This window comes from Crocodylus porosus, unplaced genomic scaffold, assembly GCF_001723895.1.
Source record: "Crocodylus porosus isolate Cpor-Errol unplaced genomic scaffold, CroPor_comp1, whole genome shotgun sequence".
In the NCBI taxonomy this organism is placed as follows: Eukaryota; Metazoa; Chordata; order Crocodylia; family Crocodylidae; genus Crocodylus; species Crocodylus porosus.
The window spans coordinates 29686082-29712040 of record NW_017728931.1 but is presented as its reverse complement, the minus strand read 5'-3'; the positions used below and the strand labels follow the sequence as shown (position 1 = coordinate 29712040).

General features: G+C 42.3%; 1 protein-coding gene across 1 annotated transcript in view; it reads left to right on the top strand.

Annotated features, from left to right (window-relative positions):
• PIK3C2G (phosphatidylinositol-4-phosphate 3-kinase catalytic subunit type 2 gamma) overlaps nt 1-25959 on the top strand; it is a 340743-nt gene that overhangs the window by 256663 nt on the left and 58121 nt on the right. Inside the window, exons 28-30 of the mRNA XM_019543878.1 lie at nt 178-299; nt 6205-6313; nt 24478-24553. Of these exons, the coding sequence (XP_019399423.1) occupies nt 178-299; nt 6205-6313; nt 24478-24553 (307 nt within the window). The remainder of the gene's footprint in view (nt 1-177; nt 300-6204; nt 6314-24477; nt 24554-25959) is intronic.

Here is a 25959-nt window from a genome sequence, read left to right as displayed (position 1 = left end):
GTGTGTGTGTGTGTGTGTGTGTGTGTACAGCTAAGTCTAAGTTGTAAATCAAATTTTCTGGCACTATGGGCTGTATTACAGAAAGTCTTTTTTTGTTAAAATTGTCCTGTATTTTAACACATGTATTTTTTTGTGTGTTTATACCTCTCTAATAATTTCTGTTGTTCCTAACTACAGCTGTATCTAGTCCAAGTTGTACAAACCTGCAACACTGCAACCTTTGTGGAAAAGTCATTTGACCAATTTTCAAAACTTCATGGCCATCTACAGAAGCAGTTTCCATGGCATTCCCTCCCAGAGTAAGGCAGCACACATGATTCTGCTGGCACAAACAAAAATAGGAAAAATATGTGGTAGATGTGTGTTTAAGAAGATTTTTGTCTTTCCAACAGCCCATTCTATATAGTAGAATCTAGGGGAAATGAGGTCACAGGCTATAGTGACAGCTTAACTAAAATTCAGATTGTGTCACCAGCATTGACAAAACTAATAGTTATTCTTTCTACAAGCATACTAACTCACACAGCGGAACCTGCCTTTCTCTACAGTCTCAACCCTAAAGAAAGTAAATACTCCAGCAGAACCCCTGAGCAATTCATTTGAACCTGAGCACTTGAACACTCAGGCTAATTCAGGCTTGAAAGGATTTTGGTGTTTGAACTGAATTAAGAGAGTCAAACTGAGGGCTTTAACTTGGAATAGCCTTGAGCCACAAATTTCCCTTCCAAATTTAGTCTCCCTTAAAATACAAAAGATATTCACTTGCAGGGTGTTTGTTCAGTTCTTAATGAGGAGAGGAAACCAATTTTTCCTGCACTTACATTTCAGGTTGTTTAATCTCGGGTTTTTATTAACCCATTATGGTTTAAGGTGTGATATTCTGAGCAGGATTTACATTTCTCCAAAATTTTGAGAGTTTTTAGAATCAGGGTTTTTGTTTGGATTTATTCATAGTTTTATTTATTACGTTGCTTTAAAAATGATGAAAAGCATCTGTTTTTGTCAATGCTTTTGGTGGGCACAAGACTTAAATGTACAAATCTGTCAAATATCACAAGTACAGTTCTGTCAAAGTCTGTATGAAAGTCTTAAACCATTACTAACTCAGGATAACTGAAGTAATTTTCCCTTTGTTTCCACACCTTGTATATGTAATAAGTTACTCTCATTTTGTATACCTGGAGAAGACCAAATTAAGAAGGAGCTTAGTTCAAAGGATATGGCATTGGACTGAGTGGCAGGAGACTAGAGGGTTCTGTTCTTTACTATGCTTTTAATATACTGACTGATCTTGGGCACGGCATTTCACTTTCCTTTTTTCTTTTCTATGTTTCATCTTGTTGTTCACATTGCTAGCTCTCTGAGGAAAGGATAATCTGTCCTCATGCATTTGTGCAGTGCCTAGCGTGCCTGACCTCTGATCACATTTGCAGTCCCAGGGCACTACATCTGATAATAAGCAAATGATAAAAATACCCTACTTTATTGCTTTCACCTTGATTTCTCACCCATTCTGTCTCAGTACAGACAGTGAAAAAAACCCCAAGGCTGAATCAGTTCAATTTTTGCAGGTTAGTTTAAGCTGCATAGATTGAACCGACAAGCAAATGAACAGACATTCACTTTTGATTGCAGAAATACAGCCACATGCCCAAAGTGGCTCAGGCCTGAAACCAGAGGGTGCTAGAGCATGTTTCCCTGCTCAGCTGAAGCAGACAGCTTGGGCTGAGGCTAGTCCACCCACCCACCCTGTGAAGGGGAGGTTTGAAGGGAAGGTGCAAAGCATCCTGGGATGCTGGGGGACTATAAGTTAAGTTGAATCTGAAAGGGATGTGGGACAGAAGTTCAATAAATTGATTTAACCTAAATCAGTTAAATCTAATACTAGTGTGATGGGGCAGTAGGGGGTGCTCTTGCACTTGGCCACCCACCTCACTGTGTCCAAGCTCCGAGTGCCTCCCTGGGGTTGTCTCACGTCTGGCTGACCCCCTTCTTGGAGCAAACCCGCTAGCCTGGGGGTATTGTTGCCACCACCCAGGGACTCATAGATTCATAAAAATAGGGTTGAAAGGGACCTTGTAGATCATCAAGTCGGACTCCCTGTCCTGGGCAGGAGAGAAAAACCGAGCTCAAATGACCCCAGCCAGGTAGACGTCAAGCCTCCTCTTAAAGACCTCCAGGGTAGGAGCCATCACCACTTCCCTTGGAAGTTGGTTCCAGATCCTAGCCACCCTGACTGTGAAGTAGTGCCTTCGAATATCCAGTCTAAACCTACTCTCTAACAACTTGTGGCCATTATTCCTTGTTACCCTGGGGGCACTAGGGGGAACAAGGTCTCTCCCAAACCCCGCTGGTTCCCCCTAGTGAGTTGATGGGGATGGGCTTGATCCTGGCACAGTACCCCCTAGGAAACACAGGCCTAGTAACCCACAAGGATACTTGATTCACTTCAAGAACTTGGGATGCTTCCCTCAGTCGGAAGCACAAGTAGTGGTCCCCCTTAGTTAACCAAACCAAGGGGACCCCAAGGCATAATCTAGACCCACTCTCAGTAAGTCTCCCATGCTAGATACAAAGGAGAACTTTATTGGTTACAAGGAGTAGGGTTGGAATAGGGTACAGAACTGAGTAGTATCAGAGAAATCCTATAGAGCAAACAGGGTGACTGGTGTAGCCTTTGATCATGCATCTGAGTTACTGCAAGCTATATATCTAGTTAGATCTCAGGTAGCTGACTTCAAATACCATCCAGGTGCAGGTGGAGAGTCCCTCTGGAGGCAGGCAGTTCACTGATCATGAGTTTCCAGAGAAAGCAAGTTTCAGATGGTCCAGCTCTTCTCTCTCTCTGAGTTTTCATCATGGCTACTGCCCCCACTCCTGGGCAGTCCTTAACTTATATAGCTTTTATGACCTCATTTACTTGTTCCAATGGAGGCCAGCACCTGTTGGCTTTCAGCCAACCAATTTGAAATGCATCACTGGTTGCTGGGCAAACTGGCAGTCTGTAGCCTACTAGGGAGACCAAGCCCCTCACCTAAGTATGTGATGCCAGTCAAAAAGGCAGAGGGAGCAGGTTTCCCCACTCCCTCAGTAATGTATCCAGCTCAGGTTACCTAAAGACATAGGGTAAAGTGTGTACCCTCTGCAGGGCCCATCCTAACCAAATTGTCACAGAGCAGAGTTTTTGGGGAGAAACAGAGGTGGCCTCCTGCCACAACTATGTCCATCCAGGTTTATCTTAAACCGGTTTTAACCATTTTGAAACTGGTTTATATGCACTGAATATCCATTATGTTACAGATTTAAACCAGTTTCTGATCACTTATCCTAGTTGATGGTAATTTCTGTCCCTAGCCTAAGAGTAAGCTGCTAATTTTGTACCATTTACTTTTGAATTTTATTCTGAAATGATTTATGAATTTAACTGAAAGCATAATTTGTTTTATTATTATTTCAGATTATTATGAAATATCCAAAAGCAAGTAAGCCAAATTTTCATTTTCTCCTGTGTATAGTCAGAGATAGAATTTACCTAAGAAAAGAAAAATGTAGATTCTAATAACTGGATATTGGACTGCAGAATTAATTCTGACAAGCAATGATAAAAAGAAGTTCCTCCCTATAGACACTTTTAAAAAGCTGGACAAAGCACTTGAGAGAATTATAGGGCTCAAAGATTCCTGATTTCATGAAAGAGTGTAGTGCATGAAGTAGTCTTCAGTTCTAGGATTTCCATAACTACTTAATCAGCATACCCCTCATATTAAAGTGACTGTATTACAAACCAACTAAAAAAAACTAAGTACATTTTATTTCTAAGAGAAAAAAAATGTTCTATGCCCACTGGCAGTTTGTCCAGTTGTTTAGTAGAGAAGAATGCTATTGGTCTGTATAACTTTTCAGAGCTGCATGCTCTGCAAAGCTAGCCAATTTTCTTCTCTAGAGATGGGCACCCTGATCCATGTATTGTCATCTGGTTAGCTTTCTAAAGGCTGTGGAATCTATTTGCTGAGCTACAGAATTAGGTACAGTCTGTTCAAAATGGAGATCTGGCCAATAGGCTTTCAAAAGTCTGGCCATGTGCGTTTTCTCTCTGTTAAACTGCCAGCTGCTTTTTACTTAGCTCAAATCATATTTTTCAGAAGCTTTTAGGTGTCTCCTGAGACCTTTGGACAAACAAGGTTATACTCAAAAAAGAGGAAAAACATGAGGCACAGTTTAAAGCCTGGAGTGGTGCTGAGATACTTAATACACCAAATTGAAACTTCCACTGCACTAAATCATGTGGACTAGAGGATGGTAAAGCATAATATTAGTTTAACAGGCTCAACTTAATATTAGTAATCCATATCACAAAACCCATCACATGCAGTTTAGAATGGATAGCTCTTCTGAGACGCATAACATGTTCCCTCTTCTTCAGAGAGAGGGAAGGAGAGAAAGAGAAAGTCCTTTCAAGTTCAAGGTTAATGTAATCCAATAAGGCACATAGTTAGAAATCTAACCCCTTGGCAAAACTAGCCATGCTTTTCTGGTAAAAAAGGGAGAAGAATTTAATTATTTAAATGTAACTTTATAAAATGTTTAAGTGAAAAATAATAATTAAAATGTGTTGGCATTTTCAGTCACCATAATATTTGAAGTTGATATGAGAACACTATAGAAAATGATAACACTGTATAGAAAATGACTAGATAACTATACTTTTATTTAATAAACCTAAGTAAAATCACTAATAAAATCTAATAGAGGATCATTGCTATCCATTATTGTGTGTTTTAGTGTATTATTTCTATTAAAGTGGAGCCGAGAGTTTATAACTGTGGCCAGGTACAGACATTATGGGCACCTATACACCTGCCCAATGCCTGCTTGGATTCATACTAATTAAAATATGATAGAGCAAACTTGATTAATTGAGTCTGCTGGAGCATACTAATTAGCATGCTCCAGCAACCTCAGTGTCACATGTATTCAGCATCCTCATGTTTCAAAATGGTGACACCGCTGCTTTAGTTAAAGCACCCCTGCTGCCATTTTGAAGTGCAGGATGCTGAATACACAAGACACTGCAGGTGCTTTAATTAGAGTGACTCCCAAGAATCACTCTAATTAAGGTGCCTCCCCTCCCCACACCCTAGAGCACATGTAAAGATGTCCTACTCTTTTACTGGTATAAGTGTTTGGAAACTGGTCTATACCCATAACAAAAGAAGTTTGGCACACATAGACTGATTTTAAAATGGTGGAACTCAGTCTAAGATTTCCCTCCTGCACCCCCACCCCACCCCACCCCACCCCCACTAAAGGGTGAATGTATGCTCTGTTTGCTACCACTCTAAACTTACCAAGTAACTTAGATCAATTGCATCTTGGACTTCTTGAATGTCTGTACCTAGTCTGTGATGAATAGGTTCCCATTATACTGCACTAGATAAATGCATTAAAAAGACAATACCTTTGCTCAAAAGCTTACCATCAAGGTTTTTTTTTTTTGGAGACATGTAGGTCAGGATGTTGAGATTGGGTTATTATCATATGAGGAATTGTACACCACACAGAGATTGCCCTTTCCCTGAAGCACCTCGCAGCACCTTTGTCTCCACTCTATATGTGAAGGCCAGTTTTTAAAGTTGCTTACGGTGCTTGATAGTTACTTATTTACATTCAAATGCCTAGTTACCTTTAAAAACCTGGCCTTCACACATAGATTGAAGACAAAGGAGGTAGGATGAGAAACAGGTGTTATACATCTTGCTTAGTTATCAGCATATCATGCAAAGCCAAGGACATGACATTTGGTCTCTAGAATCCCAGTCTGGTGCCCTGCCCTTTATGATCTAATGCTTCTCATCAGAGGCATAACTAAGAATTCTAGCACCCTGGGAGTGCGGGGGTGAGGCATGCCAAGAGCGAGTCTTACCTCCCCATACATGGGCCACTGCCATAGCTGCCACAGCAGAGGCTGCTGCTGGGGCATGGGCTTGGCAGATACAGGTCACTCTTGCTGCAGTGCTGGATCTCCAGTGGCCCCATTTCTGTCACTTCCTCCAAACTGGTGTGTGGGTTTGGTGCCCTGGCTGCCCACCCCTAGTTATGCTACTCCCTGTCATTCACAATGTCCTGGACTGAAGTACAGCAAAAGCTTATCTTCAGAAAGTAAATTGTAAAAGCTATAAAATGTCTGCATGTTCTTTGTTGCAGGTTCCCTCACTGGTGGCATTTACCATTTACAGATCAAGAACATAAAAGAATGAAAGACCTGAATCTCTATCTTAAGCAGTTATTGAGTGGACCCAGCAAAGTGGCTAACGTATGTGAGCTCTTTATTTGTTTCTCTCTGGCAATAATAGCTTACATTGCTTTTATCAGCTGCCTGCCCAAAAGACCCAAAGCTATAACAACCTACATAAAGTAACATCTCCAGCCAGATCATTTAACAGTGCCAGCCACATAAGGATAACACAGAGTAAATTTATTAGAGTTTTTTCAACATAATTGTTTCCTTATCAAAGCACTGACTCATCAAAATGAAGATTTTTTTTCTTAGGAAAGGGTGAGTTGCAGTAAATTTGCTATCAAAAACATTTGGCAAGAGGGGGAACAATTATATTGCTGAAACATCCCACTTTTGCCATTTTTTAAATAAAATGTTTAACTTTTTATGGTAAAGAGGATCAAAAGTTAATGTGTAGTTAAAAGATTTTTACAAAATTAAGGTGATATCAAAATGAAATGGAACATTTAGTTCACCCAAGTTGATTTTTTTTCAATTCAGCAATATTTTTAGAATTTTAACTTTTTCCTCTGATTCACCAAAATGAGATAAATATTTAGAATCTCAAAATTTTCAAGGGATGGGAAAACAGTTTCTAACCCACCTTCATGATTTCAATCAATTATAACCACACAGGCTGCATACAGACATTCAAAGATTAGGGGGAGCTTAGATTACATTAAAAATAGCCACCTGATCTCACTTAATTCACCATATGCGAACCGTACACTAGTTAAGTAGGTCTTCCTGAGAACTGTACAGAAGTTCAGGACAGTTAGATTGGTCTAAAAATGGCTAACCCAATCTAAATTAATTGTACCTCTGAGACAGTATAACTTAGTTCAGGTTCAGCAAGATGGATATAACTGAACTTCAGTACAGCACAGTCCTAGGACTGGGAAAACCTAGCTGCTAGCCCCAGGCCCAGGGATGCATTTGTCCTATGCCCTCTCTGACACTGGGCTACTTTTAGACCCCCCAGTCCTTCCCTGAGACAGATATTCCCCCTTGGAATAGCACCCCCCCACACACACACTGCCAATCCATAAAACTCCCCATCTCACAAGTCACTCCTGGTGCAGTTTTATCAATGTTCACCAATGCTGGGAGCTGAGGAATAAGTTGGAGTCAGAGGAGGGCCAGGAGGGATGGGAGCAGGGGGAATTTTTTGGGGAGGGTTGTTTGTCTGGGGTGGGAGGGGTTGGAAGCTAAAAATAGCCCCTGGTCCCAGGTGGTGGGGAAAAAAGCCCTACCTCCGCAACCTCCCCATGGACCCTACAAGCCCCCCATATCCCACCAAATCTTCTGGGACCTCAGCAACCCCTCTTCAGGCCTTACCTGCCTCCCAATTCCCCCATGGACCCCCCAAGCCTCCTGCTTGCCCCCTAATTCCCCAACCCCCCGCCACAAGCACCCCTCGTCCTGACTTACTTAAATTCGGTGGCTATTTTTAATGCATTCTAACCTCCCCCTAGCCTCACCATCTGTCTCTAAACAGCCACAATGGAGATAAGAGGAAAAGAACTAGTAATCCAGATGAAATAAAAAATTAGTGCTGCTTTTTATTCTCCCATTAATAATAATAATCCTAGGTTGAAGCCCAGCAGCAGATGGGAAATTATTGTAGAATTCAAAAGAATGTGATAAAGAAATACTTTGGCTTAGAGAGAAGACCTCAGTGTTTGGCCTGTCTACTGGTTCTGCCAATGAATATGCAAAGTTTGGGGGTTCATTCTTTTATTGATATACGCACCCTTCCTGGTGCACGATCTGCTTGTGCACTGACTGCTTCTGTTTGCTAGTGAGCTGGGCAAAGTCAGGCCATTGATCGAGGAGTTCAAGGTTCTTTATCCTGTCTCTAGCATCCATATGGGTGCTTATGCTCCAATGTGTTCCACTTAGTGGTCTGTAGCACTGCTGCAGCATCATGTGTATAAGCCCCCATGGGTTTAAATGGTTGCTGGGCACTTTAACTAAAGCTCGTTGAATGGGTTTTAGTTAAAGCATTCTGCTGCCCTTTTTAAATGTGTGGGGGCTTAATACATGTGACGTTGCATCATTTTAATTAGAGCAGCTCTCCAGTAACTGCTCTAATTAAAATACCCCCTACCCCTGAGCACATGTATAGGCACCCTATGTATACAAGTTTCCAGTTTGGCACTGCAGTGTATAGGAGTTGGGTTTAGGCTTGAGAAATAAATTAGTTAAAGCCTCTACCTATAATACTTATGTTCTTGCCCAACATTCTAGGAACAAAGCTAGTTCAATACTTCATCTTAGTCCTCCTATTATTATCCCATAGTGCAACTGTAGCCTTGTAAACTCACAGAACATGCTGCTGCTGGGAGGTAAGTGAGAATTTGTGGGTGGTACCTCAAAGGATACCAGAAAAGAAACTATTTAGGATAGTGCTAGTGCAGATGCAGGGCATATCTTAAACTAATTTGATATGGCTTATGTAGTTGTTCCATTACAAACTGTTCAATAGATAGAAACAATTCAGTTCTAAGATAGATAAAATATGTAAAACCAAGAAGGCGAAGCCACTTAAAACTTCCAAAATAACTGCAAAACCAGTATTTATTATAGAGTACATAATGTAACTAATGGAATGCAAGACTCACTGAACAAGGTCAATGACAGGCATAATGGGTAGATTGTCTCCATCTGTAAAATATTGTGTGCTGCAAATCATCGTCCGTTATATCTAACCAATAATTCTTGAGATGATTTTTTGTGGTCATTGGCACTCCAGGATCACTAAATTATGTTGTTTTATTTTAATGTGGCTCTCTGCGGGGAGATGTGAGAACTTCTGGTGATATAATTTGACCCATTAGAATCAAGGAAACCAGTTTAGTAATGTTCCTGTTACTAGTTGAGGAAGCCTTATTGTTTTAAAATATCAATCCTCATTCCTTTTTTTTCTTGATGGCCACTTGGTTAAATGCTAAGCAGAAAATATTCATTATAGACTTTCTTGATTAAAAACAGTAATAATAATTACTTACCCTTATCTCTGCTCCTCTTCTCATCTCAGGTAGCCTTACAGTCAAATCTGTCCTTTTTCCTCAGACAACTGAAAAAACCTAATTGAAGGCATATCTAGTGATTACTCTCTATTTAGGAGTTACACACTTGTGACTATGTCATGTCATGATAAAACTATGTAGTGATAAGTTAGGGAATTTGTGGACAATAGATGTAGCATAAGTTCATGTACATGCTAATCTTGTACAATGCATCTAGAATAGAAAATGTCTCTTGACACAATCATTTTTGTCCTGCTGCTGAATTATATTTTCGGTAAATTGATGTCTGGGGTGCAGGCAAAAGCTGTAGAGAACCAAGCAGAAACAGTTTTATTATAAACACCTCTCTCTACCATCTGTAAACTGATTATTCTGATTGGCTAAATACAAAGGCAGGCCAAAAGTCTCCACTTCAATGGAAACAGCAGAAAACTTGGTTTTATTATTCTGCAACAAAAAATCTAAAGATAACTGGCTAAATTCAAATTCCTACCTGCATCATACCTTCAATATATGCTTTTCAGTCCAGGCTGAATGTTTATTGTTTAAGCAATGTCATGATGACTGAGGGTGTATCAAGCTATCACTGACCTTTTCTGGTAAATAACTTAACTGGAGAAGGTAATTGCTGCTTTGTTGTTTTTGTTGCAGTTCTGATGGAGTCAGATACCCCTTTAAATACTTTAACAACCTTAAATTTTAAATGATCAGTATATAACAATAGGCATATATTATACAAATTGCTTTTATATTGGGATCCCGTTGTAGAAAATTTTACAATAAGGCATAATACACCAGAACTTCTATTCACACTGACTCTAGTTCAGGAAAAAACATTCTTAATCCCACCCCTGTTCAAAGAAGTGCTTAAGTACTTAATTAACTTTAAGCATGCATTTAAATCCCACTGAGTTATCTTGGACATAAGCATATGTTTGAGAACTACTTGGAGTGCAAGTGCTTTCTTTCAGTCCAGGTTCATGCTTGCTAGAAAAAAAGAGTTGTATTTGATGCCACTGCATTCACCAAAATACAGTAGGAGATAGATGCTATCCAAGTGAATTTACTTTTGTTATATGCCATGGGAAGCAAATACTTGCCAATTTACAGCACCGAAGACAGATAACTTTCAAAAGCATGTATGTTGACCCCCAGAGGCATTCTGAGAACCAAGGAAAGTTTTGAAAAGACAGTCCCACCAAAATTAAATACTGAGAAGCATCAAAGTAAATAAATTGTAATAGCAAATGTTATAATGATATATAGATAAGATATAAATGACCAGACAGTACAGGTAAGGCATATGAGGCAAATCATTAAAATTTGTAAAATATGCAACCATCTAAAGAAATTATAGTTTTATTAATATTTAAAATATATATATATTATTCTCTAATTCCTGAAGTCTTCAAAAGCCTCTAACAGGTGGCCAGTCTTCTTAGGGGAAAAGACTTCTTACCAAGATTTAAAATTAAATTTTAAAAGAGCACTTATCTTGGTTCATCTGAAGATGGGCTGTTCAGCAAACTCCATAGTTCAAGACTAAAGATTAAAGATTCTGAAGTGAACCTGACTTAATATCAAAAGCTTACGAAATAAAGCCATTTTTTAATGTTCCTCATAGGTTCTATTCTAATTCTTACTCCCTATTTAAGCTACATCTTTTTCTAAACCAGATCTAACTGGTATAAAACTGCTAAATGCTCTCTATAAGTGACTTTTAGTTGACCTTTTTAAGCAAACTTTCCCACGCTTCCTAACACTTCCTAAAACTATTCTCAACTGATATTCTCTCACTTACTCATTTCGTTTGCCTCTTCTTCTCTTACTCAAACTTTGGTCAAACAGATGGAAGCAAATTCTCAAACATATTGTCACTAAGCATCTTAGGGCCTACTGCAGTCTACATACAGCCTTTATAGTAGAGTAATTTAAATCAATGACAAATGTCAGCATTTATTTTTAACTTCCATTCTATTTTGGTGAAATCAGCTGTGTGTGTCTGTGTAGACAGATAGATCGATAGATAGATAGATAATATTGGAGACTGGCAACGGTGAGTGGGGAGCTCCCGCAGACGCTGCTAGCACTGTCAGCAGCAGGGTGAGGGTGGGGAAGTGGCAAGCGCCAACCACCCACAGGTACCGCCGCCAGTGCTGGCAGCCACCAGGGACAATCAGGGATTACCCGCAGGTGCCACTGACATAAACAGAGTAATAATCATAGTTAAACCTCACAACGTGTGACAATCTTTGCACTCCTTCAGTTTTGCTTTATTAGATGACAAAGCAACAAAGTAGTATCACACTATGGTAAAGCAATCCAATAATAGATGGAGCATCAAAAAACAATAAATTGAGGCTTAGGAACACAAGAATGACAACATTTCATATTATCACAGTATAAATCAAATATGTGGCAACCAGCATTCACAGCCAGCCATTTTTTTTTATTCCACTATTACCACTAGCTGAACAGGGGCAAAAATCGAGACTGCCAGTCCATAACAACCCAAACGCTATAATATAGAAAATAAAGTAGAAGGCTTGTAGAAGGTAGTCCACTCCCTAAGGATCCAAAAGCAAGTTAAAGAGCCATTAACTGAGTCAGTTCTTGGATCCTATGACAAATAGCAACATTTCAGTTGTCAGTTTTTTACAGCTTATTGTGAAAGGAGAAATTAACAGTTAACCCTGGTTCACAAAATCACCAACTTCAGTTATGAAACTAGATACAAAGCAATGTTCCATTTTGGAGTCCTGAATGTTTTTTTATAAGCTGCTCTCTAGCGACTTTCCAAAGTAAGTTTCTCATCACTACTTGAAAAAATCAGTGGTATTTCTTTTGATTGCCATGAATTGGATATGTCGTATGATAATGCAGCTCAGAGATTTTGGATTTGATCTGACCCTACAAGCAGGTCTGTGCTTATTTCATAGACATTTCATAGACATTAGGGCTGAAAGAGACCTCAGAATATCATCAAGTCCAGCCCCTTGCCCCAGGGGCAGGAAGTCAGCTGGGGTCATAGGATCCCAGCAAGAAAAACAGAGATTTCTCTTGAAGGCGTTCAAAGTAGGTGCTTGAGCCACATCTGGCAGCAGGCTATTCCAGACCTTGGGGACTCAGGCAGTAAAGAAGTTCTTCCTTATGTCCAGCTGAAACAGTCTTGCAGGAATTTATAACCATTCGACCTTGTCATCCCTTGGGGCGCTCTGGTGAACAAACATTCCCCCAGATCCTGGATTAACACCCCTTACAAACTTATAGGCGGCCACCAGATCGCCCCGAGCCTGCACTTTTCCAGACTGAAGAGTCCCATAGCTCTCAGCCTCTCATCGTAAGGTCTATTTTGCTGACCTCTGATCATGCACATGGCTCTTCTCTGGACTGTCTTAAGCTTCTCCACATCCTTTTCAATTGTGGAGCCCAAAAATAGACACAGTACTCCAGCTGCAGCCTCACCAAGGCCAAGTACAAGGGGAGAACAACATCCTGGGATTTGCTTGAGAAGCATCTATGGATGCAAGCCAGTGTTTTGCTGTCTTTATTAGCCACAGCATCGTATTGCAGGCTCATGTTCATCTTGTGGTCAATGATGACCCCCAAGTCTCTTTCTTCCATTGTGCTAGAATATAAACATGCTGCAGGTTTTTCTTCCCAAGGTGGAGAACCTTGCATTTTTTGGTGTTAAACACCATCAGGTTCTCATCCACCCATTTCCTGAGCCTGTCAAGGTCAGCCTGGATTGCCCTCCTGTCCTCAGGTGTGGATGCTTTACCCCAAAGTTTGGTGTCATCGACGAACTTGGCCAGTCCGCTTCTGGCTCCAATGTCCACATCATTAATGAAGAGGTTGAACAAAATAGATCCAAGAACAGAGCCTTGGGGGACCCCACTGGTCACAGGGCACCATGACAGTTGACTTCCATTAACCACCACCCTCTGGGTTTGACCACCGAGCCAATTCCCGAGCCAGCGGATCATGGTGGACTGAAGGCTGCAGTTGATCAGTTTTGCCAAGAGGTGATCATGGGATACCAGATCAAAAGCTTTTTTGAAGTCAAGATATATGACATCAATCTTTTTTTCCTTGTCCAGGTGATAGGTCACCTGGTCATAAAAGGAAATGAGATTGGTCAAGCAAGACCTACACACAACAAACCTGTGCTGGCTACCCCTCAGGATAATGCCATCGGCCAGACTGTTAAGAATGATCTCTTTGATAATTTTTTCTAAGACCTTCCCCAGGATAGAGGTCAGGCTGATGGGCCTGTAGTTTGTCGGATCCACTTTCCTCCCCTTCTTCAAGATAGGCACCACATTGGCCTTCTCGCAATCTTCGGGCACTTCACCAGAGCACCAGGAGCTCTTGAAGATCCATGCCAGGGGCTGAGCTATGATGCTGGCCAACTCCTTGAGTACCCTGGGGTATAAATTGTCAGGGCCGGCTGACTTGAAGGTGTCCAGCCTCTCAAGGTGTTCCTTCATGAGGTCTGATAGAGGGCAAGGAATCACCCTCACCCAGGTGTCCCTGTCCTGTAATGGGCAGGGGCTTCCCATGAGACTTGTGAAAGACCAACACAAAGTACCCACTTAGTAACTTGTTTTTTTCCTGGGCAGTGGTCATCAGTTGTCCCTTCTGATTTAGCAGGGGTCCAGTGTTACCCTTGTTTTTCCTCCAGCTCCCCACATATCTGAAAAAGGACGTTTTATTGTCCTTGATGCTTGGAGTTGGAGTTCCATCGCAGCTTTGGCTTTCCTGGTTCACTCCCTGCAGGTCCAGACCAGTGCAGAGTATTCCTCCCTGGTGGTGGATCCCGTCCTCCATCCTTTGTAGGTCTTTCTTTATAGATGCAGGAGGTCCGCTAGTTCCTTGTTGAGCCAAGGGGGCTGCTGTGCCCTTTTGCTGCCTTTCCTCTGAGACGGAAATGAAAGGTACATGATTTGTCCCACTGTACTCATACATAACCGATTTTTGGTTTGGGTTTTTGGAGTCAGAGGTAAAAGGACTTGAAAAATTTCATGAAACATAAGTTCAATGAGCAAAAGTATACAAACTTAATGTCATGTGGGGGTGGGAATGATATTGTTCTCTCTGTTTGCTAATTTTTTTATTGAATACCTGAAAACAGGCCAAACACAAAGCTTAGTGTAAGTGGGTAGAAGTCTATTGATCCCTCTGGAATAGGGCTTCTGTGACTTTATCACACTGGAACATATGGGGTAAAGTATAGTGCAGTATTCTTACAGTCAAAACTGGGTGTAAATGTAAGTGCCTGGAAATAAGATGTACCCTCACTTTAAGACTTTGTGTATTTAGCAACAGATGCAAAATGTTGCTTTTGCTTCTCTGACACATGCTTTGCAAGATTAAAGTAATCAAGTTTGATAAGGATTTTCAAATGTATTTTAGGTCATTGGAACTAGCTCTGAATTTCCATCAGTGTAAATAAGATCAGAGTAAATAAGAACACCTGATCTTATTTACACTGATCTCCACTGTTCATTTCATGGGGTTGCTGTAATGTGCCAGATGTAATGAAGGTCTGAGATGTGTGGTTCCTCTGAATTCTCACTTTTCATATACGCATTGCAGGCAGATGTCAAGCAGCGCCAAAATGGGTAGGGTTCAAAGTCTCCTCTCTCCTCCTGTCCTCTCCTGCAGACATAATAGCTGAAGCAAGGTCAGCATTTTCTGATTTATTTCTTTCCTGCTGCTTCTGTATCCTGTTGAAGTATAATAGAGGCATGGGTGTTCCCTGACTGTAGCCCTATTCTAACATTGGTTAGAGGAGACAGGGAGACAGCTGAAAAGAAAGGCAGTGCTGGTTCTTTTGAATAAAATGTTATATGGTGAGAAATCCCACTATATTTTATTAATTACTAAAATATTTTTTCAAAGGATCTAAGTGAGTCATTCTGGGTTGCATTGGTGTAAATTTGAAATATTTACCTGTAGAAAATGGAATTAGCTGTTCTGGATTTATAATAGAATCAAAGGAGGTTAGATTTTAGCCTTTCGACTCTTAGTCTCTGAATAATCTTGGGACTTCAAAGGAGTCATGCCTAGATAGAGAAGATGGGGTGCCAGTTGTCTAAAAGTCAGACGGAATTGCTGGCAGACGTCCTGTCCTGGAGGTCTGCAGTGCCCAATACAATCCAAATGTTCTTCAGAAAAGAGTGAGAATATGAGTTCAGTGGGGACAGGATCAACCTTGTACCTGGAAACTCAAAAGAGTTTCCATGGTCAGGCTAATGCATCTTCAGCGGTTGTATTTTGAAGTACTCAGCCAAGCTGGTCAGAGGGTAAGGACATCAGGGTGATATTAAGGCTGATTATACCTATGTAGAAATTGTCTTTGATTCAACATGGGAATCAGCAACCATTACAATTGAAAAGACTATCCTTCCATTAAGTAAAAACTATACTTTGGTGGGAGACCTGCAAAATCAACAATGTCTTGCAGAACTTAAATTGCATCTTCTGATTTGAAACAAATATTTCTAGGAACAAAAGAGGATTTTGATTTCTTCCAGTACTGACCAAGAATAAATCAGTCACAGGGACTCATGCTGTGCCTTTGTAATAGGGCTACCTACTTAACTGGCAGTGGACTTAACATGTCATAGAAATCACAGAAAATTGAGGGTGGAAAGGACCTCTGGAGGTCATCTAGTCCAAACCCCAGCTCAAAGCAGGACCATCCCCAATTAGATGGTCCCAGCCAAAGTTCTGTCTGGCCAGGTCTTGGAAACCTCCAAGGATGGAAATTCCAGGACCCCTCTGGGTAACCTGTTCTGGTGTTTTACTCCCCTCCTAGTGAGAAAATTCTTCCTAATGTCTAACCTAAATTTCCCTTGCTGCAACTTAAGACCATTGCTCCTTGTTCTGTCATCCACACTGAGAACAGTCTAGCTCCATCCTCTTTTGCATATCCCTTCAGGTAGTTGAAAGCTGCTATTAAATCCCCTCTCAGTTTTCTCTTCTCCAAACCAAATAAGCCCAGTTCCCTTAGCCTCTCCTCGTAAGTCATGTGCCCCAGCCCCCTCACCATTTTTGTTTCACCTGCTGGACTCTCTCCAATTTGTCCACATCCTTTCTGTAGTGGGGGACCCAAAACTGAACACAGTACTCCAGATGTGGCCTCACTGATGCTGAATAGAGGGGAAGAATCACTTCCCTTGACCAGCTAGCAAGACACCTACCAATGCAGCTCAGGATGTCATTAGCCTTCTTTGCAATAAGGGCACACTATGGACTCGTATTCAGCATATTGTCCTCTGTAATCCCCAGGTCCTTTTCTGTAGAGCTCCTGCCCATCCAGTCAGCCTCCAGCCTGTACTGGTGCATGGGATTGCTCCATCCTAAGTTCAAAGTCTGTATCTTGATGAAGATATTGAATAAAACTGGCCCCAGGACCAACCCCTGGGGCACTCTACTTGATACTGGCTGCCAACTAGACATTGAGCCATTGATCTATACCCTCTGAGCCCAATGCTTCAGTCAGTTTTCTATCCACCTTATAATCCATTCATCCAGCCCATACTTCCTTAGCTTGCTTTCAAGAATGTTGTGGGAGACCATATCAAAGCCTTGCTAAAATCAAGGTATACCACATCCACTGGTCTCCCCACATCCACAGAGCCACTCATCTCATCATAGAAGGCAATCAGATTGATCAGACATAACTTGCCTTTGGTGAATCCATGCTGACTGTTCCTAATCACCTTCTTCTCCTCCAAGTGCTTAGAAATAAATTCCTTGAGTATCTGCTTCATGATTTTTCCATGGACTGAGGTGAGGCTGACTCGTCTGTAGTTCCCTGGATCCTCCTTTTTCTCTTTCTTAAATATGAGCACTATGTTTGCCCTTCTCCAGTCATCCGGGACCTCTCCTGATTGCCATGAGTTTTCAAAGATGATGGCCAGTGACTCTGCAGTCTCTTCAGCCAAATCCCTCACTACCCTCGAGTGCATCCCATCTGGCCCCACGGACTTGTATATGTCCAGCTTTTCTAAATAGTCCCTACCCTGTTCTTTCACCACTATTGGCTGCTCACCTCCTCCCCAAACTGTGCTACCTGGTCCAGTAGTTTGGGAGCTGACCTTGCCTGTGAAGACTGAGGTGAAAAAAGCATTAAGCACTTCAGCCTTTTCTGCATCCTCTGTTACAAGATTGCCTCTCCCATTCAGTATGTTACCAGATTTGCCCATCACTTTGGGGGTTGCTCATTTCTTAGGGATATGTTTCTAGGGCCTTGGTAATTCTATCAGTGTGCTGCTTGTTACTTGTGTTTCTATACGAAGCTGTATATCTCCCTTCTGCAAGTCCTCACCCCCACCGCAGCTGTCTTGCAGGACTCAGTTTCAATGGGGCTGGGTTCCTCCAGTCACTAAATCAGTCATACACACAAACACACACAGATTAATGTGACACGCCTGACCTGGCCAGGTTGATCAGCATGGACAGGCTAACACCCTCAAATGCCAAGAATCAGTTCATCAGAGCAACAATAAACAGCAGTCAGACACAAGCACACAATTAAACAGAATACCTCTGAATCCGGCTGGGTGTCCAGATGACACCCTCATGGGCCAGCATTCAGTTCATTAGGGCACGTCTGAGCCAAATTGGGTCAATCAGCCTGTACAACCTGATTCCCTTATGTGTTTCAAACTCAGCACGTCCCAGTCTTTAGCCTCTTGATGAGCAGACCCCACAGTATTTTATGGCTTCACAGGGATCTTTAGCTTAGGTAAAAGAAGAATTGTTGCAGAGCAAGCGGGGAAGGAGAAGTAGAGAAGGAAAATATACCCAGTTACTACCAGTTTGGCTATAAAAGTTATTTATTGCTAAGTATATGAAATATATAATGACACTAGTAGTAATAGACATGCAAAGGAAAAACAAACACAAACAATTACAGTATTACCCTGGTTTTACTATTGGGGAAACTTAGCTTAAGCTTAACTAATACAGTTCATGTTCAGAAATTTATGCCTAGAGAGAGAAAAGAGAAGAGAGAGAGAGAGCGCGCTGGGATCTCACCAGTCCAAGGCACTCGGTTTGCAAAGCTGACAGGTAAAGTTCTCAGCATGATCCTTGAAGGGAGACGATCTGCCTCCTTCAGCCTCTTAGAAGAACAGCAGATGGTGTCAGCACACACACTGCTGCTTTTTTTACAGATTTTTATACCCCCCGTTTAGCTTCTTCCAACCATTTTCAATAGTGTAAATCATTGTCTATTCTCTTGACAATGGGTTATCTGGTTTGGAACATCTCAGGAAACTGATTGATAATCAGGAAAACATAAAATTAAGGAGTAACCAGACACTTAGGAGCCAGCTTGAAATTCCTATGGATAGCAGATATACTGATGGGATATTTCATGGTTTCTTCAGAAACAATAGATAGCTTGCAGCATCAGGGTTTTGGATTTCTACTTGTGAACAAGCCTCAGCTTAGCATGACTTTTCCAGATCTTACTATAGTCTTTTAACAGACTTAAGGCAATTATGGGAGTGTTCATAACCTTTGCGGAGGGAGGACTTCTACCAGTCATCCCACGAAAAGTATGACAACACTTGTGTTCAGGACTCCAACGGGCTGGACACTGTGATGAACCCCTTTACCATTGTTCAAATGTTGCCCATACCCCCTCGGACTCGGTCTCTTGCCTCAGCATTCCCTAACCTGGCAACCGAGTTTTAGTCAATCAAGTTTAAATAGGCCTCCCATACTGGGACCAAGGAATGTACGGCCCGAGAAGCCTATTAAACTTTACTTCTGCTTAGAGGTTGGGGGGGTGGGGAGGAAGTCCTTTGCAAATCCAGGTTAGAATTGGTCTGATAAATGCTGAACTGGGTGTGTGTAAATGTGGGTTGATTAGCATTTGGAGCACGGATTCCCCATCATGCAGTGCTCCTCTGCTTCTCTGATTCCAGAATTCACTGCGGTTTCTCAGAGGTTCTGTTCTCCATCTCCAATGTAAATGAATGGTCATCTGGTTCCATCTCGGATGCAAATGAGACCTAGGGCAGTTGTTTCACTTTTGTCACCCTTATCTGGAGGGTTTTAAGTGCGTCTCCCGCTGCATCTTAATCAGTTGTTGTTTGGTGGGGGCGGGATTCTTTGTGAGTCAGACAGTCTGCATCCTGTGTCAGGGTTCCCCAAGAACATGGAGCTGAGACATAACAAGTAAGAGAGCCACACTTTTCCTGATCCTCCTCTTGCTACTGACATACTTGTATAAACCCATCTTGTTACCCTTCGCATCCCTTGCTAGCTGCAACTCCAATTGCTCTTTGGCCTTCATCCTTGCATGCCCAAGCAATGCTCTTATATGCCTTCCTAGTTATTTGTCCAAGTTTCCACTTTTTATAATCTTTCTTTTTGTGATTTAGTTCAATGATGAGTTCCCTGCTAAGCCAAGCTCATCTTCTGCTATACTTGCTAGTCTTCCTGTGCATCAGTATGGTTTGTTCCTGCACTCTCAGTAAGATTTCTTTAAAGTACAGACAGCTGTTCCTCAGACTGGCTTCCCAGGGGATCCTGCCCATGAGTTCTGTCACTGGTAAGTGTTGTAGGGCTTGCTTCCCCACTTGACCAGTGCCCTGACCCACAGTGACATCAAGGTAGGACCCCAAATCAGCACCACCTGCATGTTCTGGTTGCTGTTCCTGCTCACCCATCACGACTTGGTGTTCTTGTTCTTGGGAGACAGTTCCCAGCAGGTGGCCTGTGGGAGTCCATGCCTTGGCTTCTTCATGGGGCTCCAACCTGCCCTTTACCTCACCCTTACCACATCAACAGCTGAGATGGGCATCCGTCACTTATAGGTGACCTCCTCATCTGTGAAGTTCTGCCTCTGAGAGTGGGTGACCTCCTGGCCATCAGTTCCTTGTAGGCTGTCCTTTATCTGTGGACTGTGGCCTCCACAACTAAACTTGGTTCAATCTTGCAGTAACAGGAAACTTATGAATAATGTCAACAGAAAACAATCAGCATTTGCTGGTGCACCCCTGGGTCTTATCTCCCAGGCCCACAGGCCCCTGGCTGGTGCCTTTTGACTGCCCCCTTTCAAGAGCTGCCTTGCAGGCTCAGCAGCTCCCCACTGCACCCCCTGCAGCCATCCTGTGGGTTTCTTCTATGGGTCCCCGCCTCTTACCACCTCAGCCTCATCAGACCTGAGACTGGGTCTGTCCAGATTGCTCCTGCCAGTGCTCCTGTCACTCATCTTGGCAGCCCCGCTCCACTCTTCACTTTGTGCAGGCCCCAGGCCTGTCATAGCCCCAAAGCTCCACACAGCCAAGTGCTTCACTACCTGGCATGGTTCCTGGCTTCAGCCCCTCCTTAGGGGTTCCCTGCCAGCGTGGCACTTCCATGGTACTCAGCCCGTTCCTCCCAGCCACAGTGCTGCCCTCCTCTCCCTTTCTTTGCCCTGCAGCACTCTCTGGGCCTCCTTCCAGGACTTCTCCAAGGTGTGCCACTGCCTCCCCTTCACCACACTCAGTGATGTTGCCAGATCCTCCTCCCGGGGTGCCTCTCAGGCATACTGCTGCCTGTCCTGCACCACACTCAGGCATTTCCCAGAACTCCTCACAGGGAGTCTCCTGGGTGTGCTGCTGCCTTCCTGTGGCATGCTCTGCAGTGGTTCCCAGTCCTCCCTCCTCCCAGAGTGACTCCTGGGCATGTGGCTGCCTCAGCATGCCATTCCGCTCCTTCAGCAGCGTCCCACGGCATTCCCTTGATGCCTTGCTCTTGCTTCCCCATACTGCCTCCAGCTGTTCTCCCGGCCACCTTTTCAGCAGCCCACTTCTCTCTCTGGCCCTGCCCTCTCTCCTCACTGATTTGCGGGCTCAAGCTGCTCTAAAGATGGTGCATCTACGCCTGCCATCTCAGTGTCCACCTACAGCTGCTGCTCATTATTTCTCCTGCAGTGAGTGACAGGGAAAGTCAGGATGGGCTTTCTCTTCCCCTTTCACAAGTTCCCTGAGTGATTCAAAGTCTGCTTTCCTAAAGTCCAGGGTCTTTACTCTGCTGCTCTCCATCCTTCCTTTCCTCAAGATCCTGAACTCAATCATCTGATGGTCACTGCTGCCCACACTACCATTCAGTACTACATTCTCCACCAAGTCATCCCTGTATGTGAGCAGCAAATCAAGAAGATCATGGCCCCTAGTTGGCCTCTCTAGCATTTGCACCAGGAAGTTGTCTCCAATGCTCTCCAAAGACTTGGATTGCCTGTGCACTGCTGTATTACCCTCCAAGCAGATGTCAGGGTGATTGACAGTGGCAGTCCATCCGAGCTAGAAGAGTCCCACATGCACTCCCCCACTCACTTCTCCTTGTATGTTCCAGACCTAGAATATGCCCCAGGGTCATCCACAATAGCTGCTCTCAGATATGCCAGAGAGCAGGGTCACAGAAGGACACCACAGAGCATCCTTTTCAGCACATTTCTTTGTCTGGAACATGCATGTAGGACCTGGGTGTGTTTGGGGCCCTCAGACTGAAGAAGATTACCACTGTGCAGACTATCTGCACTATCTGACAAATTCTTTTGATCGTTAGCAGTTCATCTTCAGGGTAGACATATTTGTGTTTCGATTCAACAATTTATGTAAGCATATGCTCAATTTTAGGCTTTAATCTTTAATATGCTTTAATCCCATTGACTTCAGTTCAGCATGTGCCTATTGTTCAGCATGAGCTGAAGTGTTTTGCTGAATAAAGATTAATCTAAGTCTGTGCTTAAATCCTTTGCTGAACTGGAATCGAAATGGTCCTATGCTGGGCAGATGTGCTTAAAATTCTTAAAATCCCAGCACCTACTCTGTTCTCTGAGCAGTTGTTTTCTCTTGAGCAGCACTAGTCTAGGTGCCTCTTGCAAGAAAAGTGTAGAAGTGCTTTTCCTTGGCACTGTCAGGCCACTTTCCAGTACCTGGAAGTAGCATTTTCAGGAGTTCTGTGTGGACTGCCCTATCTGCCATTTGGTCCTAGCCTGTATTTGCCAACACTAGCTTTGTTGTCTCCCCTCATACATTAGCACCCAACTGGATGCAACAGTGTTGGGTCATATATACACAGGGGAATCAGAAGAATGAAAACTGGGATAAATCCATGTATTATGTTCATGTCCAAAATAAGCTATCAGTTTTCCATGTGTTCTTAAAGCATACCATGGTATGGTTTCCATTGCAAACGAGAACTTGGAATGGAGATAACTTGAAATTATCACTCTTCCCTTCCCATCAGCTCCTTTCCGTGTGCCTCTAGTATAAATTTTCCCCCTTGTTGCTGAAGGAGCAAGCAAGAGAATGTAAAAAACCAGCTGCTTGATATAGAATTTTTATTTCCCTTTCAAGTGTATTAACATCTCCTGCCTTCCGCCTCCCGCATTCTTCACCTCTCAAATTTTGAAAGTAGGATGGCTACTTAAGTTTCTCTGCCTTCTTTTCATGCTGTCAAATAAAAGCCGAGCTGCCAAAAATATACTTCTTCAATGCTTGAGATTTCCTACACCTGCACAAGTGGAGAGACTTGTGCTGAGAAAGCAAATAGGGATCTACAGGGAATAACCCTATTGCTTCATACAAAAAAAAAGAAAAAAAGAAAAAACCCACAACCTGAAGCAGGTGCACATGCTTTTCTACATGAACTATTCCTACAGGATGAAAGTTAACCTCATATTTGTCAACACTCAGGTTTATTATTTATCATTAACCTCCATGTTAATGATTTAATTACTTCTCATCTCACTTGAATCAAGAAAAAATTAATTTTTTTTAAAGCAGCATGGTGGGGTTTTTATTCAAATGCAAAATAAAAAGCAAATGCCAAAATAAATCCAAATTGTTAATCTTATCTTACTGCTGAACATATGCTCCTTCTTGTTCTTCTGTCTGATAAACCCAGATTTGTCACCAAACTCTTCCTTTTCTGTTTTTGTGTCTTGCTTAAAATCGTGCCACATTTTGTTGAAGGAGGACAAACGTTACATGTAGGACGTGCTTTTGATAAAAGACACATTATATTTTTCATGGTCTGGAAAAACACTGATGACATTTGAATGCTAGAATCAAGAAAGGTTCTTGTGCAGCGCTCTGTGCGCTATCCTGTCAATCCCAATAACACTGATAAGAATGTAGCAGGTCAAACCACATTAAGAATGGACATTCTGACATGTTCTTTTATGAAAAAGCTAATAAAATGCAATTACTGTCCAGCTTTGATTCAGAAGCCTTATAAGAGTTCATTTTAAAATTCACAGTTTTATTGCATTGCACGCTACCTGAGACTGAAGCATTTGGTTTATTATTTTAATTCTCTGAAACTGAATTAAACTACCTGTTATATAGGTTCATACAAGTTATGCAGCTCAGTTGATACAAATAAAATCTATAACATATAGCAAGAGGTGGATACTATTTAAACTATGTGGGAAGATATGATCATCTTCCTCACATTTATGTGTCTGGCCTCTATCAGAAAGTTGACCCTTTATTAGGCATTTTTCAAGTGAGACAGTATAGAGGGGTTGTATGGGTGAATGCACCACTTAAGTCAAAGTGGGATTTTCGTATGGTCACAGCCTTTATGCTGGCCTGGTCCATACGGATAAATTTCAGCCTGGTTGTAGAGGAACAATACAAGTCTTTGTGCTCTACTTCATTAGCCCAGGAGGTTGAACAAGGGATGACAATGATGCAAATTTTGGAAGGATATGCACCAGCTAGAAATGTGAATCTGAAACCAAGTTCTGGCCTTGCTATTATGAGGCATACTAATGAGAAGCAGCAAAATGGTGACAACTGGAAGAAGATTTTCTGAGCCATCCTGCTAATATCACCCTGGCACTATTGGGCATGTTTGTTATTGCTGTCCCTGAAAAAGACAGCTTTGTGCTTGCAAATGCTTACTGTTGAACCCTGTTTTCATGCTGTTTGCATCTGCCTGCATCTGCCTTCACAGTGCAGCACCGCACTCTGTCCCCATCCTGGTCTCTTTTTTCATAATGGGGAGGAAGAAGCTCACCATTGTTGCTTACTCTTTTAGTGCACATACATGAAACAGGCCATCCAGCAGGGCTAAGGGGGTAAAAGGAACACACCCATTAATATACACAGCATTTAATATTCCCTATTTGATTTGATTTGATTTCAGAATGAATACGTACTTAGCTTTTTCCTGGACGGGTCGAAAAATGACACATTGGAAGAATCCTCATTTGTTAAACTGGGTATGTAAATTGTTAGTTTTGTTTTTGTTTTTTAACAGGAAATGTCCGTGGTGACATTGAAGGCTGTAGTGCAAATGTGGGTCCAACCAAATCCAATGGTAAAGGTTTCTATGCAGAAGTGTTTTGTCATAAATGATCACCAGTAATGTGACGCACTTTTTATTTCATAGCTTTTAAAGGTTTTTTCAGATATTTTAGAAATATAACCTGCCACCCCATAGGGCATTTTACTTCTCCCCTCCACCTAAATATTTAGATACATGGAAATTAAACCGTGCCTTCTTTTTAAACAGAAAATTTCTCTTAAATAACAATCTTGGTGGGAAGGGTTTGAAGCATTATATACTATAATGTATATGCCAAGATATGGGAAGAATAATGTCTGCTAGATATATCCTGTCAGGCAGAGAGTTTCATAGTGAGTAGGGGTTGTAAGGTTAATCTTGCTAAGCATTCATTATTAATGATAGCTGTGGTATTACAATATGCCATTCAATCAGCAAATGACTTTACATTGCTATCTTAACCAGCCTAGGTTTCCAACTTCCTCCCTTTTCTGTTCTGCATCCCCACCAAGAAGCAACATATATTTTGCTGTTATCTAATGCTAATTCTGTAGTAGTTCATCTTCTGCAGGCTGTAGTTACACTTTGCACCAGAACAATTCCATCAGCTCTATGCTCCCGCTCCAAAGTATTCAGCCCTGTGCATTTCATAACCCAGCCCAACAGTACCATCTCTGTTCCGTGTCCATTGTGTTTCACTCTGCTTTTCAAACTCAAGCTGTCATCCTTACCTATGCTGGCACAAGGTAAAGATAACTGACTGAGCCATGTCTTGAATGATTCCCCTTGTGCAAGGGGGTCTTAGGCTAGTGTAAAACTGTCATTGTAGCTTCTAGTACATCCCCTGCCTGCAGCACAGGACTATGACCAAGATGTCGCTGTACCTCTCTTAACAGTTTTAGAAACTGCTTAATAGTTGCTGCAGTTTACACTAAGGATTGTCCCAAGATGGCCCAGAATTCAAGCTAGAATTTACGAATTAATGAACTGTCTCTCTCTGTGTGGCTTCTCTTACCATACTATATGACTGTGCCAGAATGCCGGGCTAGCGGTTCCAGCACCGCTTGGGGAGCTGCGGGCTTTACGGAGCTGTGCGAGCGCGCGGCTTGTGGGGCAGGATTGGAGGTAGCTTTATAACCACCTTCAAGGTTCGCCGAGTTGGCACAAGTAGATGAGTTAGAGTAAGTTGTTAGTGTTCCGTAATAAGTCTATAGGATGTCTGTTGGTTCACGGGGTTCTGGAGCTAGCCCTTGCTTTCCACCACTGGAACTAGTCCAATGATAGGTGTGGCTGCCGACTCCTTAAGTCCCAGAACTGGTCAACAGCTCATTGAGATGGGAT